Source organism: Hydra vulgaris, chromosome 07 (genome assembly GCF_038396675.1).
Source record: "Hydra vulgaris chromosome 07, alternate assembly HydraT2T_AEP".
In the NCBI taxonomy this organism is placed as follows: domain Eukaryota; kingdom Metazoa; phylum Cnidaria; class Hydrozoa; order Anthoathecata; family Hydridae; genus Hydra; species Hydra vulgaris.
The window spans coordinates 38,468,346-38,485,370 of record NC_088926.1 but is presented as its reverse complement, the minus strand read 5'-3'; the positions used below and the strand labels follow the sequence as shown (position 1 = coordinate 38,485,370).

The window sequence follows — 17,025 nt, the reverse complement described above, 5'->3', positions numbered from 1 at the left end:
TGTATATGTGTATATTTATATATATTTATATATATATATATATATATATATATATATATATATATATATATATGTGTGTGTATATATGTATGTATATATATATATATATATATATATATATATATATATATATATATATATATATATATATATATATATATATATAATGTATGTGTGTGTCTTAAATAAATATAGGTATAGCTTATATGGTATTATTTATAGCACTTCCCCAAATGACCACTTCTATGCACATATTGTTATTGTTAAGCATTATTATTATCTCTATAATTGACATTATTATTATCTCTATAATTGATATTATTATTTTTATTATTGCTACTGTTGCAAATTACTAATGTTATTATTATAATTATAATTATTATTGTTATTACTACTGTTATTATTACAACTATTACTACTTTATTATCATTATTAATTTTATTATTATTATTAATTTACTATTAAGTTTATATACTTTTACAAATTTACGGTTAATATTTGTAGGTCGTCACGTTTTTGTCAGTTACATAACTGTTTGTGACTGATCCTAGCTTTGTATTAATTTTATTTTATAAAGTGAAATAAATGATTGATTGATTGATTTAATTGATTTTTCTTAATTTTTTAAAAAAGTGCAAAAAAAGGTAATAGCATAACAGAAATGTTAATAAAATAATAATCAACATAATAAAATAAGTAAGGTATGAAATGATAGGATTTATAATATATTTGAATTATATTAATTTAGGACTTGATAAAACTAAATAAATTTAAAAGTAGTAATAAATATTTTGATGATAAAGTTTTAGTAACTTTTTTAGTACAAAAAAGTACTGTAACTGTATTGGAGATATGCGATACTGCTTTAGCAGAATGATATCTCTGCATACACCTTTTCATGTATTCCTGACTATTCCTTTTCATTCCAGACAACCTTTTACTAAATTTCTCAAGAGGAAACTTTTAATTTAAATTTTGCCTTCGCAATTTCAGTTTAAGCATGCGTTTTAAAGCAAAGATTTTCGTTTTTCCGTTATATGTTGATATTTGATCAAAATCGGGTACGAGATCTTATTCGATTTTGATCAAATATTAAATAATACGTATTTTTGATAAATAAGTGGTATTGAACTCGAATTCGAAACTTAAAACTAAATGCGTATTTTTCTGGTATCAACGGCGGTATGTTATACGTGATCAATACTCCAAGTATTTACAATACTAGATATGCCGACTGGGTTTCGATCCGCGTCTTTCGTCAAAGTATTTACCTTTGAGAAGTGTATTTATTGATAAATTGATTCTCCTATTTTAATCTTTATTATAATGTTTTTATATTTGAGATGAAAATAATTTTTACTATTTAATAATTATTAATAATTTTAATTATTAAAATTTTACTTGATTTATGTTAGGACCTGATGCGTTTTATACTATTGATGAAGACCATCGGTTCTCAACAAAGATATTCATTGAATATAAAGTAGATCGTCCCTCCATCTCAATTGAATGATAATTTAAAATTAAGTGAGTTGAGTGATTTTGGAAGCCATTCAAATGAAATAGCTTTGGTTTTTTTATTTTAAAAATTATTATCGATTTGCCAGACTTTTATCTGGAATAATGTCTAATGTTTCTTTATCTTCCATTTGAACAACCACAAAACGGAGATCTTCAATACTACCCAGTCGGCATATCTAGTATTGTAAATACTCGGAGTATTGATCACGTATAACATACCGCCGTTGATACCAGAAAAATACGCATTTAGTTTTAAGTTTCGAATTCGAGTTCAATACCACTCATTTATCAAAAATACGTATTATTTAATATTTGATCAAAATCGGATACAATATCGTACCCGATTTTGATTAAATATCAACATAAAACGGTAAAAAAGAAAATCTTTGCTTTAAAGCGCATGCTTAAACTGAAATTGTAAAATTTTTATAAATAAACTGAAATAGTGAAATTGTGAAATTGTGAATTAAAAAGTTTTCTCTTAAGAAATTAAGTAAAAAGTTTGTCTGGAATGAAAAGGAATAGTCAGGAATACAGGAAAAGTTGTATGAAGAGATATCGTTCTGCTAAAGCAGTATCGCATATCTCCAATACAGTTACAGTACTTTTTTGTACTAAAAAAGTTACTAAAACTTTTGTCATAAAAATATTTATTACTACTTTAAAAGTAGTAATAATAAAATAATAATATAAAATAATAAAATAAGCAAGGTATGAAATGATAGGATCTATAATATATTTGAATTATATTAATTTAGGACTTCATAAAACTAAATAAATTTGAAAGTAACTTTTAAATTTATTTAGTTTTAATTTAAGTCCTGAATTAATATAATTCAAATATATTATAAATCCTATCATTTCATACCTTGTTTATTTTATTATGATGATTATTATTTTATTAACATTTCTGTTATGGTATTACCTGTTTTTTGTACTGTTTTAAATTTAGAAAAATAAATTAAAATATCGAGCCAACACTGACATTTTATTGTTGCTAAACGTTAAATTGTGTTATAAGGATTGCAGTTCTTCTATCTTTTTTTTGCTCTTTATTCAATAAGTATTTGATATAAATTAAATATGATTATAATTTGATATTTTATTACGAGACATTTGTTTTTATATATGAATATATATATGAATCTTTTAGATTTTTTCATGTTATTTTAAAATTTTTTGTTCGCGCAATTCAAGTTATATATGTTTATAGTTTGCATATATGTTTATATTATGTTCAAAGTTAAAAAGTTTTTGATAAATATATGTATGCGGTAATATGTGTTATGTAATTGTTTTATAAATGTGTCATTAAAATAGTATAAAATGTATCTACTGTGTATATAAACATTATACGAGGTGTTTATATATGTTATATAAAGTTAAATAAATGTATTGTGTTTTATAGTTATTATATATGTTTATATTATGTTGTTTCCATATTTTCAAACTTGGCAAACGTGTTGAGCAAGATTTTGCGTAAAGTTTTTATTTATATTACTAATGTTGTTACATTTGGCTTACCTTTATGTTGGTGTCTATTGTTCAAAATTATAAGTGGTTTTATTATTGAAACTCGCTGCTTTTAATCATTCACTAAAAGCCACTCAAGAAAAATCATTTTGTCGTATATACATTTTGTTTATGTCTCAATTTGAATTTTTAGAACCATGAAGTACCAACATGATTTGTTTTCTAAAATGAAATAACAATATTTAACAACTACTACTCTCTTATCATGACATCTTATCTCTATCAGATATATTAATTTTCGATTTATATTTGATATTTTTCTTTGTATTTACTTATCTAATACATTTTTTCATTTCAGATTTATCATATAATGGATTTATGCGATATAAAAGAACAAACGTATGTAAATTTTAATGAATTTTTTCTAGGCTTTTCTAAATGTGTTTCTTATTCACATTTTATTTTACAAGTAAGGTCTGCAAGCAAATTTGAGATGAAAATTTTTTTTAGCTTTTAAGGAGAATTGGCGTTATTCTTTGTTTAATTTAATTTGTTTAAATATAGCAGTTCTAAACAAATAAATGTTTGTCTGTTCTTGGTTTTTTACTTATCTGTTTTCAGATTCTTATAAACTAGGCAACTCAGCTAAGCAAGTTTTGTTTTATTTTTTAGTGCTATTGGAAAGAGCTGAAAGTTATTTTTTAGAGTGATTGAAAAGAACTGAAGTGTTTTTTAGTTACTTTACACGGTGTAGCTGATACTGGTTTGAGTAAATTTACTATTTTGTTTTATTTTATATTGGATTTATTTTATATTTGATATATATTATATTAGATATATGTTTTGTGTATTTAAAACTGACTGTAATTTGTTGACACGAAAGTTTATAAACTTAAATCTGCTTATATTTCAGTATATTTATATGTATATATATATATACATATATATATATATATATATATATATATATATATATATATATATATATATATATATATATATATATATATAATTACTTTAGAGTAAAATATACTGACTGACATTGCTTAAATTTTTTATACAAGATTGTGCATTTATTATTTTTGTTCATTAAGGTAAAAATAATTTAGTGCATTGTAGAATCTTTGTGAAATTAAAAATAATTGATGTAAATAAATATTGTTTAATATTTTTGATAAACAACTTATGTATATAAACATATAAAAAGATATGGATTTCAATAAATCTTAAGTTTAGATAAAGTCTTCGATTAGAAAAGATTGTGATCTTTTCTAATCGAAGACTTTATCTAAACTTAAGATTTATTAATTTGTAAGATTCTTTTGTGTTCATTTATTCAATTGTAACAATAGTAAGATTACTGGTAATATGTTTAATGATAACAGTGAAATTGAAATAGGTAGTATGAGGCTCAACGAAGTTATTAATGAAAAATGCTAATAGGCAACTTGAAAATAGTTGTCAAATGAAAAAAATAGATCTAGGCAGGATGAAATTAATCGTTGTTGAAATGTAAGAAATGCAACTCGGGATGCAGAAACTTACTTGACTGAATTCCATGTCAAACAGTGTTAGTGTCTGTTAATTTGATTTTACTTTAGACACTTCAGAACAAAGCAAAGTATGAGTTTAGCTATTTATAGTAACAATTAACACTTTTAAATCTAAATAATTTTTTTTTTTTTTATAATTTATATCATAATTATGTTCTTTTTTTCATTTTTTTTTTTTAGTTTGTCTTCCCTTTGTCATCTTTTGATTAGTTAGCTAACTGTTGAAACATGGTTTTAATTTTGTAAATTTAGTATGATGTGAAATTTACTCTATTAATCATTAGGCAACAGTTATAGAGAAGCTGGAGCTTAATTAAGAAATGCTGGAAATTAGCTTTTAATCAAGGTAAAAATAATTTTGTTTACTGGTAACATAATAAAACCAGTTACTACTAATTATTCCGTCCTTTTTTACGTTTGTTAACATGCTGCTTTGGAAACACTTTCTTTTTCTCTCTTTCTCTCTTAGATGAGAGGGAGATTTAATAAAACTTATGCAATTACTGAGCTCTTATGTATTTCTTAATACCACAAATGATAATGACCAATTATAAGAAATATTTTACGAGTTGCTTGCTATTTTATGATAAAGTTGCTCAAATTGTTTAACTATAATTGTCCCTTGATTGTTCAAATATTGTAATAAATAAAATCTTTTTAGTCCAAGTATTTAAGTTAATAAAATATCTTGTTAAGTTGTGGTGTTATTTGCCAGCGTTCCTATAGTAACAATGTATACATTGTGTTGTCTAGCCTTTTTATAATCTTTTTTAATTATTCTGTAGCCAGAATATATGAACCTGTCATTTTGAAAAGGACATAAGTCCAAAACCTTAAGCATTTAGTTTATAAGTTTGAATTAAAAATTTCTGTATGATTTATGTTTTTTTATAAAAAATAAAAAATACATAAGTTATATACGTTCTTTAATTATCTACTTCTATGTTTAATTTCTTTAGCAACCTAGACATTATTTTAATAAAAATCATATTTTTGTTGATTTTGAAAAGTTTTTGTATATGGACTTGTGCCCTTTTCGAAATGACAGGTTCATTTAATTTTCTGTTATTATTATCCTAATTCTACTAACAATAAAATGCAAATAGTACTTTTGTAATTAAAAATTGTAATTTTTTTTTCATGTCTTTTTTTAGGTATTTGCAGGCTTTACTTGACTTTCCTTTTCTGGTACTTGTGTTGTGACAGATTTTAAAAAGAACTCAACTGATGTTAATGCGGTCTTTATGTCGTTACCTATAAGCAATGACGTTGCTGATACGGAGTCAAAGTTAAAATATTTATAGATAAATTTGTATTTAATATTTTAGATAATATATCAAGTTATTAATGTGTTTTTATTGTTATTAATGATTTAATAACTCATAACCCGTATTACGGGTTGCTTACTGGTAGTCATTATAATTATGTTATGAGTTCATATTAGTTAACAAAATTGTATTGAATATTCTCTGGCTATCGTGTTTTATACGTGTTTAAATGCGAGTTTGATACTCAGTAGGCGTCGTATTGTATACCTGTCGTTATACGCATCTGATGTTATTTTTAATGCGCGTTTGATACGATAAAATGGCTAACATATATTCGTAAATAATGCGTATTCTGGAAAGTTTTAAATGCGCATGTAATACCAGGAAAATATCGTATTGAATATTCTCTGGTTATCGTGTTTTATACGTGTTTACAAGAGTTTCAAATGCGAGTCTGATACTCAGTTGGCGTCGTATTGTATACCTGTCTTTATACGCATCTAATGCGTGTTTCTAATGCGTGTTCGACACGATAAAATGGCTAACATACATACCACATTGATACGTATTTAAACGAGTTTCTAATGCGCATTTACAACTAAATTTGCCGACTGGGTATAATTAATCGCAGATTTCGTCGACGCATTTGCAGCGTCTTTGTCTGAAGAAAACGGTCCATTTACTCTTCCAATTATACCTGGTCCACTTGCGTTTGTTCATGTATGTTCTCAGCTTGAACATTTAGATAGATATTTTGGAAATTCTCGGGAATTTATGATTGTTGTCATTAAGGACTTGAAGGAAAGATTCTCATTCGAGGATCACTTTTTTATATTTGCAAAATACTTGACCCCATCTACGTTTAGAGTAGTCAAAACTCAGCTTTGAATAGCCTTTCTGCTCTTCAAAAAACGTTTTCCAAATTTAAAAACGCGTGGTGTTTGAAAATTTTGAGGCGTGGAAAATGAATCTGTTCTAAGGGCAATGATGGCGGAAAATTTTTGGAAAATTTTTATCAAGACAGTTTTTGATGTTCCGAGATTTCCTAAATTGCTAGTCTGCCTTGGCCTTTTTTTCTGTTCCTGTAAACAATGCTACAGCTGAAAGAGATTTCAGTCAATTAAAATTCAAAAAGACAAAAGTTAAAAAATAAAATTCAAAAAGATAAAAGTTACTAATTTAAAGACATAAAAATTTCGAATCTTTTGCCAGCGAAACATTGGTTAAAAATGATTCCACTACCCATGACATTGAAATGCCTGAGAACATATTGAAATGTGTTTTAAAAGTCAAATCAAACGCTTGGTACGGTACACTTAATTAATTTGTATGAAAATGTAATATTTTTAAATGATTGCAGGAGATTGTTTTATAGTTGAACTTTTACCCGGAAATATAACCTTTTAACGTTAAGCGTTATTTTATTTTTAATATGTGTATTTTATTGCACTCTTTATATTGACATTTAAATTTTCGTTCAATAATGCGGCAACGCTGTGATCAAAAAAAAAGGTTAGATTTTTGCATGATTTATAGCAAAAAACGTGTGATTCAAGACAAAATGGAAGATTTTTATTTTGTTTTTCCAAGATTTAAAGAATTTTATAACATGATAAATTTGAAAATTAGGTTAAATAAAATGGAAACTTCATGATTTTGATTTTTCAAGCGTGAAACCTTGCACGCATGCGTTAGTATGCCGGAACTTTATACAACGCTTTAAAAAAATGTTTATTTCCGTGTAATCGGTTCCGGAAATAAACTAAAAACAAATGTGTTTTCTTGTTTATTTTAATAATATAGATATAGGTAATAATTTATCTTAATAAAAATTTAGTAATGTCTAATAATAGTGAATGGAGTAAAGAGTTTCATAATGTAATCAAAGATACAGATAAAAATATTGCATCAATTAAAGTAAGTATATGTGTTGTTTAATTTAAACAAATTTAAAGCAATATTTAAATTGGTGGTTCACTCTCATATAGCATGGTTAAACACTATCAATTCCATTGATGGCGTTTGATTTATTTTGATTCTTCTCAAATCATTAAAACTGGCAAAATCATGAAAGCTGTTTTAAGAATGTATTATACATGAGTCATGTTTAATAAATTCCAAATATAATATCTTGCAATAATAATTAAAATAAAAAGTTTAGGTAAATAAAAACATGTATTGACAATCTTATTAGTGACAATGCTAATGTAATTAGTGGATTGGCAGTAGAGGATTCATTTTTAAACATTGTACAGCTGATCAGCATTGTATAATGACCAGCATAGAATGCACGTTGAACAGAAAGTACAACATTTTTAGGCACTTGATAGATTTACTGGCTTGTTATAGAATCATTTATATATGGAAGACATTGCAGAGAAGCATTTTTTTTAGTTTATGGTTATTATGTGGACATTTATCAATCAAAATTTGTAAAGCGATAAATATGTCTTTAGTGAAATCTAAAACTGATTATGAAATATAAAACATATGTATTCAGTGATTAAACAGAACAGTTATTTTTTGAAATATGCAGATAAAATGGTCCTAATAATAATAAAAAAAAGCGTCAGACAACTTTTCTTTGTTTTCTTAAGCAGGTTGTTAGTTTATGTTGATAAATTTTATTATCTTAAACACATAGTCAAAAAAAATCCAACAGGCATAGTAAATATATATAAAAAGGTTAAATTTTTAAATAGTTAGACAAATAATACTTAATAAATACTCAGAAATTTTTAAATACTACTCGGGGCCTATTCTAAGAAAAAAATTTTGGCGGCAGTATCCCCAAAACCCCAGCAAAATTTACCCCGGCAAAATTTAGCGGAAAATCAGCATTTTTTCGCAAGAATAAAAGTAATATTTGCCATAAAAAACTTAAAAAAAGAAAAAAAAAAGTCCTTAAATTATAATTGCGGCGCTCAAATACGGTCAACATTGTCAAAAATGGTCTATAATAGCCCCTGCTACTATTATTTTTACTAGATAATTCAAGAGATGTTCAGTTAGGCTAAAAACACAGTTTCTTAAGCTGCTTTTATATAATGCGGCTCTATAGCTTAATTTTAATATAAAAAATGTCTAGGGTTAATAAGCAAGAAAATGGTTTACTGAAGACTTAAAAAGTTGAGTTGTATAAGTCAGGAAAACATGAGGCTAAGAGAGATCCTTTGAGTTATCATGATAGTATTTGTAGAAAAGAAAAGAGAAATGCAACCTTACAATGATGGGAGAGAGGCTCGAACTTGGAAGATAAAGCAGGTCCAGCTACATTTACAATGCATTTTGGGACCTTGCCTAGTAGAATAAGATCATCATTAGTAGAAACAGCCCAAATATGACAACACTATTTCATGCAGGAACAAATAAGATATTTGCAGAGGTTGAGAATGGAATCAGGAGTTTGATAATGGTGAGCATGATAATGAGAAGCAATCTAAGCAGATTGCAAATCAATTGTATATATGGTTTCCATGAGAGTTCCAAAAAGACATAAAGAAGAGAACTCAATTAGTGAGTTCATTAATATTGGAATGTCAGCGGTATTCCAATAGTTGTTTTCAGTGAATAACTGAGTTAAAATTCACAATCCATTGCAAGCCCCAAGCTGCATAAGAGAAATCGGATTCAAGATCAGCTGTATGTTCTACGTGATTTCTTAAAAGAAAAAACATTTTGTCATGACAGGAGTACTCTTGCAAGTTATTAAACAGAGGGGATGTTTATTTATTTTTGAAAAACTTTCGTTGTTGCCACTAACTTATTATTAGCCCCTATTTAATATACCCCCTATTTATTAAATTTTACTTGTTTCTTATTTTTTTAAGATGTAATTTTTAATATCTACAAAAAAATCTTAAAACTCAAATCATTGTAAACTTCTCATAAAAATAAAAAAAAGTAAACATCAATCACAAATAAAAAAAAATCCTTCATTGAAAAATGTTATTTATCTCTATTTGTTGATAAAGAGCTTTTGTTTTATTCCTCAACATAACATAATTTTATAGGATTTAATGTGCTTATATAAGTTTTAACTTATATAAGCATATTAAATCCTATTAGAATTATGTTAAAGCAGCTGTTAAAAAATGCCCATTTGAATACAAGAAAAACTAGAATAAAATTGTTTCCAATTCGATTTTAGGAAAGTAGGTTTGAAAAAAAAAACATTTTTATTTAAAATAAAAAAAAAAAAAAAACCAAAAAACCATTGGTGATTTTTGGTTAATAAGTCATGTTTTGTTAACTTTTTTCAAATAAAAAAAGCATAAGAAATTTTACGTAATTTTTTTTTTAAACAGCTTCACTTTCAACAAGGTTTCAAGCTCCCACTATTAGAGTTGGAAGCAACTGAAAGAGAAAAGATGAAGTTTATAGAACAAGATAACGATTCACAAGATAACAATTCACCAGATAATAAGTTACAACTCAAAATATTGCAAATTATATGAATCAAGAAAACAAGATAAAGGAAGTGAACTCCAAAGAACTGATGTTCGAAGAACTGATGTTTGAAGAAAAAAACTAGACAAATAAGAGTTTTTGGAGCACTTAGGAACAGTCACAGTAAAAGGATAAGACCTTATTGAATGACAAGTAACGTGAGAATGAATTTTAGTAATGGCACAAGAGATGCTAGCTATATAGAGCAGTGCCTATTATAGTATTTATAGAAAAGAGAAAAAGAAGCAACATTATGACGATATGATAATGGTTGGAGGTTGGCTGCAATAACAGGTCCAACTATGTTTACAAAGCGTTTTTGCACCTTGTCTGAAAGAGAAAGGGCATCATTGGAAGATCTGCCCCAGATATGACAACAGTATATCTTAAATTCGTTCATACAAGGACGGATTTGAGATTTATAGAGATATAGAATAGAATCCGGAGTAAGAAAGTGGCGAGCACAATAAAGAGATGCAACCTTAGCAGATGCTAATTTTGCAATCAATTTGATATATGGTTTCCAAGAAAGATCGGAAGTAAGAGTTAATCTTAGAAAATGATGAGTAGATGACTCATTGACTACATTACTGTTCATAAATATAGGAAGATCTAGATAATTGCGATAATAATTAACTGAAAAAAATTGCTCAAATGTCCCCTCCAAGCGATCAGAGAGTGTTGGCTTCTTATCACGACAAGAATAAATGGTAGTATCATCAGCAAACAATGCCACCTTAGATGTGAGAATATCTGGAAGATCATTAATGTTAATTAAAAAGAGTATAGGGTCAAAAATAGAACCTTGAGGAACCCCTGAAGTTACAGGATATGAAGAAGAGTGCTGTCCATCGAGGACAACTTTTATACTATGATTGGTAAGAATAGAATTCAATAATCTTAAAGATGTTCCCTGATACACCGTAAGAGGAGAGCTTATGGAGAAGACCGGCATGAAAACTTTATCAAAGGCTTTAAAAAATTTGATGAGATTGATTGCTTCTCCACATCTATCCCAAGACTGCACTCTTTTAGATGCAATTTCTGATCAAATTGACCATTCCCTCTCTTTTTACTCCTCTGCCAATATTGTTGTTATTAGTGACTTTAATACTCATCACACTGAACGGCTTGGCTCTAAATCTTTCATCTCGTACTTCTTTTTCCAACTCACACAATCATCGAACTACTTACTAATACCCTAAAGCTGACTGGGATTCTTTTCGTGATTTTCTTTGTGATGGTCCTTGGGTTGATGTCTTTTCACTCTCAGTTGAAAAATGTGCCTCCTACATAACCTCCTGGATTCAGACAGGAATGGAAGCTTTTATTCCTTCTTGTCGGTTCCATGTAAAAACTTCTTTTATTCCATGGTTTTCACCCTCTAGTGCAGCTGCTATATCTAATTATAATCATTTTTTCCATCTTTTTTAAATAAAACAGCTCTCTTGAAAACAAACAGCTATTTATTATTGCAAGAAATCAATGTAAAATGGTGCTGTCAGATGCTAAGTTCCATTATTCTCAGTTCACTAAATCTTGTATCTTATCTCAGATTAGGCTCTAGTGATCAGTTAGGCTCTAGAGACTTTAGAAAATATTCAACAGGGTCATTAACATGGGTAGGTCTAACATTCCATCTCTCATTCATGGGACTTATTACCTCTCCCAAGGATAAGGCAGAACTATTTGCAAAGAACTTTTCTTCAAATTCGATTTTTGAATCTTATGGCCATTCTTTTCCTTCCATTCAAATTAAATTATTAGACATTCAAATCACTCCAGCTTCTATTGCTATAGTCATATCTCGATTAAACTCTTCTAAGGCTTGTGGTCCAGACAACATTCTTGTCTTTTAAAATCCAGAAAAATCTTTTTTTTCTGTCATAGTTATTATTTTTATATAATTTACAAAATTATTTTCCTGAACTCTCTTTAATTCTCACTATTTAACAAGTTACTGAGTCTGCTTTACCTACCTGCTGGAAAATGGCATCAGTTCTTCCAATTTTCAAATACTTCAGTGAACATTCTGACCCCTCTAATTATCGTCTGATTAGTCTTCTTTTTGTTATTTGCAAGGTCTTTGAGTCTTTGATAAAAAAATTTCTCACATCCCATCTTGAGTCAAATAACTTACTGTCAGACAGTCAATACGGTTTCGATCCTTGCTAACTACTGTGACTGAAAGATTTTATTGTACATTAGGCAGAGAAGCTTGGACTATTGCTGCTGACATATCTAAAGTTTTCAATAAGGTTTGGCATGGCTTTTCCATTAGCTTGTTTCATATGGTGTATCTAGGAAAGTTTTTGAGATTATCAAATCGTTTCTTTCTTATCATTTTATTGAAGTGATACTTAAAGGCCAACACTCTTCTTCATTTCCAGTAACTTCTGAGTACCTCAAGGTTCTCAGAAGTTACTGGAAATGAAGAAATGGTCCTGTTTTGTTCTTCTAGACAACCTTACATCTAATACAGCTCTTTTTGCTGATGACTCAACTTTATGCTCCTGTCTAGACAAAAACTCTTTACAATCGCTTAGAGCGATTTGAAAGAGTTTTTTTTTTTTTCATTTGATAAAAATGATATCATGTTTATCTGCCCATTAAAAATTTCAGCAGTACTTTTCTACCAATTATGGCACCCAAGCCTCTACTTTTTCAAACATTTTGAAAATGATGCTCCAGTTGTTGACAAATTTTTAATTGAATCACATACAGAGACATGTTAGATGTTATTATTATTATTATTATTATTATTATTATTATTATTATTATTATCATTATTATTAATATCACATACATACATATTACAAATATATAAATATATATATATATATATATATATATATATACATGTATCTTTATGCTTTTAAATAAGTGTATTCACATTAAATATTTACACGAAAAATTCTATTTGTAAACATAAATATGTTTTAATGCTGTAAATTTAAAATTGTTCCAAAATTATTAGTTTTTCAAATGCTTTAAACCATTTGGTTTAAATCCATCAACTCTGCAGGAAAGTTGTCTATAAAATAGAATAAATTCTTTTAATGTCAATTAAAAGACTTCTTGGGTTTAGAAGTAGGTTGAGCTGAAAGTTTCTGATGACCAGCCATGCACTTTATCTTATAAGCTGGTATAGATGTAAACATGTGTTATATTGTTTTTTGCTTAGGACTCTACTCTGGGAATTTGCTTGTGTCTCATTTGTATTGACTATGCAATTGTGTCTGTCTTCTATCTCCTAATGAAAAGTGTGATCAAAAAATTTTTATTTGTACAAAATCTTGGAATGATTTCAAGAGAATTTTACTTTGTCACTTTCGATTATTTTAAAATTTTTTCTACTTTAATTTTCTTCTTTAATTCTTTCACCATTTATTTGTTTAACTTTAAGGGAAAAAACTAGAGCCATTCCATGTACCATAATGTAAGATAAGTCTGAAGTTTGCTCATGTACCACAAGTGTTGACATAAGGCAGAAGTTTCTGATGTTTTCTTATTTATCGTCTTGTAAGCTTTTAATTTCTTTGATGGGGCTAAATCGTTGACTAATGCATTTGCTGGGAGAGGACATTTAAACAATGCTGTTTAAATATCCTCTCCCAGCTGTGTCCAAACACAGAAGTTTGGAAAACAAGTTCTTCATCAAACAGTTTATCAAGCAGTTTCAGTAATTGTCCTTCAATTACTAAAACTATTTTTTCTACGTAATTCTACAAAAAAAAAAATTGACTGTAAAGTATTTAAAGTAAAAACATAAGTTTTATGAATATATAAAAAAATAAGTTAAAAATATTTGTATTTTTTCTTAAAAATACATATATTTGATTTGTATTTTTAGACTACAACATACTTGTTGTAGTCTTGCAGAAGTGTTCTCCGGAACTGTTGCCTATTCTTTGAAAACTATTTAACAAGTGCTTATTGGAGTCTTGTGTTCCGGCATGCTGGAAAGCGACATCTGTTATCCCTATTTAAAAAATTCTGGAGAGCAATCTGATTCATCTAACTACCATCTCATTAGTCTTCATAAGCAAGGTTTTTGAATCTTTAGTTAACAAACACTTAATCTGTCATCTTAAATCTAATAACGATTTCGATCTTCTCATTCTACTGCCGATTTGCAAACAGTAATAACTGATAAGTTTTATTGTACATTAGATAGAGGTGGAGAGGTTAAGTCTATCGCTTTTGTCATTTCTAAAGCTTTTGATAAAGTTTGACATTCTGGTCATTTTCCATAAGGTTTCTTCTTACGATGTATTAGGTTTAAGATTATTGAATCCATCCTTTCCAATCCTAGTATAAAAGTTGTCCTTGATGGACAGTACTCTTCTTCTTATTCTGTAACTTCAGGGGTTCCTCAAGGTTTTATTCTTGGACCTATACTCTTTTTAATTTACATTAATGATCTTCCAGATATTCTCACATCTAAGGTGGCATTGTTTGCTGATGATACTACCATTTATTCTTGTCTTGATAAGAAGCCAACACTCTCTGATTGCTTGGAGGGGGCATTTGAACTTGAAAAGGATCTTACTTCTGCTACAGCATGGGGCTCTATAAATCTTAAATCCGTCCTTGAATGGATTACTTTTGCCATATCTGGGGTGAATCTTCCAGTGATGCTCTTTCTCTTTAAGATAAGGTGCAAAAATGTGTTGTAAACATAGTTAAACCTACTCTTGCAGCCAACCTCCAACTATTATCACGTCGTCGTAATGTTGCTTCCCTTTCACTTTTCTACAAATACTATAACGGGCACTGCTTTAATTTTTGAAATCTTTTAAGTTGTCTGTCAATCGTTATATTGCTCTATAAGCTTCATTTTTTCTCTTTCAGTAACTTCTGACTCTTACTTTATGATAGCAAAATTCTTCCAAACTTCCCTTGATATTTATGTTGATAAATTTTAAAAGATGTTGAGCTCTAAATATGCTTCAAATTTGCCGATTTTCTGGAATTATGATTATTTTGGCATAAAGTCTTTCAGACCATGAATTACCCTACTAAAGAAGATGCAACTCTGTGGCTGACTAGTAGTCAAATTTTCTGATTTCTGTAGTAGCTAACAGAGAGACTAATTCCACCAACACAAGTTTAAAAAGTATTAACAGTGCCATTATCCTCATGAAATATGTTCCTGTTAGTGTGCTTGGTGTGCCCTGTTGCGAACAAAAATGATCTTTTGTTATGATTTGATATGCAGGAATGAGATTATGACTGTATGTATTGTTAGCAGGAGTGAGACTGAATGGCTTGCCTTGAGTCTCACTTACCCAGATGACTCAAGAGCTCAAAATCTTTTTCTTTTTCAGATACACATATTTTTTGACAGATAATCTTCACTTACCTTCATTCTTCACTCTGACCCGAATTTTTGTGCTCTTTTTTTTCTTTTTTAGATTATGACTATCTTATGATTATGCTATGATCTCACTAAAACTCTACATCAAATACCTTAAGACTGACTCTCATTCATGATCTTCTTTGTGATACTCTTTGCTAATCTCTTTGCCATGAGTGTGCCTCCTTTGTAATGTCCTTTTCAAAAGCCATGCCAAACCTTATTGAAAACTTTAGATATGTCAGCAGCAATAGTCCAAGCTTCTCTGCCTAATGTACAATAAAATCTTTCAGTCACAGTAGTTAGCAAGGATCGAAACCGTATTTAGACAGGCACATTGTTCTTTCTCAAAATGTCAACCAATCACAGTCACTAACTCGTTTGAATAGAAAAATTAAATGATTTCATTGAAAAAATGTTTAATATTTAAATAGGATAATGAAGTTTTAATTTGAAATTTTAATTTTGATTTAGTTTATTAATTTGAAAAAAAAAATTATTTTAAAGTTTTAAAATAATATGAAAAGTAAACAAGTATCTTTGTAAGTAACTATGAAGCACAAACAAATGGTTTATAGGTTTTTGAAGATATTTTTTGATTTTTTACTTTTAGCAACAGTTGCAAGTGAAAAAGGCAAAAGAAATCAACTTGTCACATAATCATAAAGGTAATTTTTTTGTCACATGACCATAGAGGTCACATGATCATAAAAGTTTTGAAATTATATTTAGTTGTATAAAGTGTTCTAGTTTTATTGAAAAGGAACTTTTATCTGAATTTTATTCATTGTTTTTTCCTAAATTTTTAATCCAATTTTACTCTACATTTTATGTTCAAAGAGATTTAAAAAATTTGTTTAAAAAGTTGAAATAAGAGTAAGTTGAAAGTTTATTGTAATTTATGATCTTCCTTTATCCACATTGTGTGATCTTTTTCCATCTGCACTTTATTATATTTCTTCATTTGCACTCTATTATGTAGACCCAGTTGATCATTAAAAAAATGCACATTATATATTATGGTATTTTATGATCCTTAAAATATGCAAATATTTAAAAATATGCAAAGAACTATAGAGTTAGTGATAAATATATGTTTTTAAGTGACATCATTTGTTACGTGTTATGTTACATGACATCACTTGTTGAACAATTTCTTAATGCATTATAATTTTGTTATACAGGTTCTAACATTTTATCATCTCTCTCTTTGTTGAGTGATGGACAGTTTGAGGGTACCTCAGATTTTACGTCTTTATCTTCCTTAAAAAAGGATTTGAAAAATATTCATCCAAATTTTAAATCAAGTTATTTGACTTCAAAAGACAAATTAATAAAGGAATCATCCTCTGCTCTTGTAAAAACGTTGTTTTTAAAAGTAGAAGATCTTTCACAAGTAAAT

General features: G+C 28.0%; 1 protein-coding gene and 1 long non-coding RNA gene across 2 annotated transcripts in view; both read left to right on the top strand.

Moving 5' to 3' along the window:
* Positions 1-2,379: 2,379 nt before the first annotated feature.
* Positions 2,380-5,895, top strand: LOC136082464 (uncharacterized). Its single transcript, XR_010639708.1, has 4 exons — positions 2,380-3,393; positions 3,667-3,763; positions 4,832-4,893; positions 5,702-5,895. It is a non-coding gene; the product is annotated as an uncharacterized LOC136082464 (long non-coding RNA).
* A 1,659-nt stretch (positions 5,896-7,554) lies between these two features.
* LOC136082463 (chromosome partition protein Smc-like) overlaps positions 7,555-17,025 on the top strand; it is a 37,202-nt gene continuing 27,731 nt past the window's right edge. Inside the window, exons 1-3 of the mRNA XM_065801833.1 lie at positions 7,555-7,732; positions 16,237-16,291; positions 16,808-17,019. Of these exons, the coding sequence (XP_065657905.1) occupies positions 7,655-7,732; positions 16,237-16,291; positions 16,808-17,019 (345 nt within the window). The 5' untranslated portion in view covers positions 7,555-7,654. The remainder of the gene's footprint in view (positions 7,733-16,236; positions 16,292-16,807; positions 17,020-17,025) is intronic.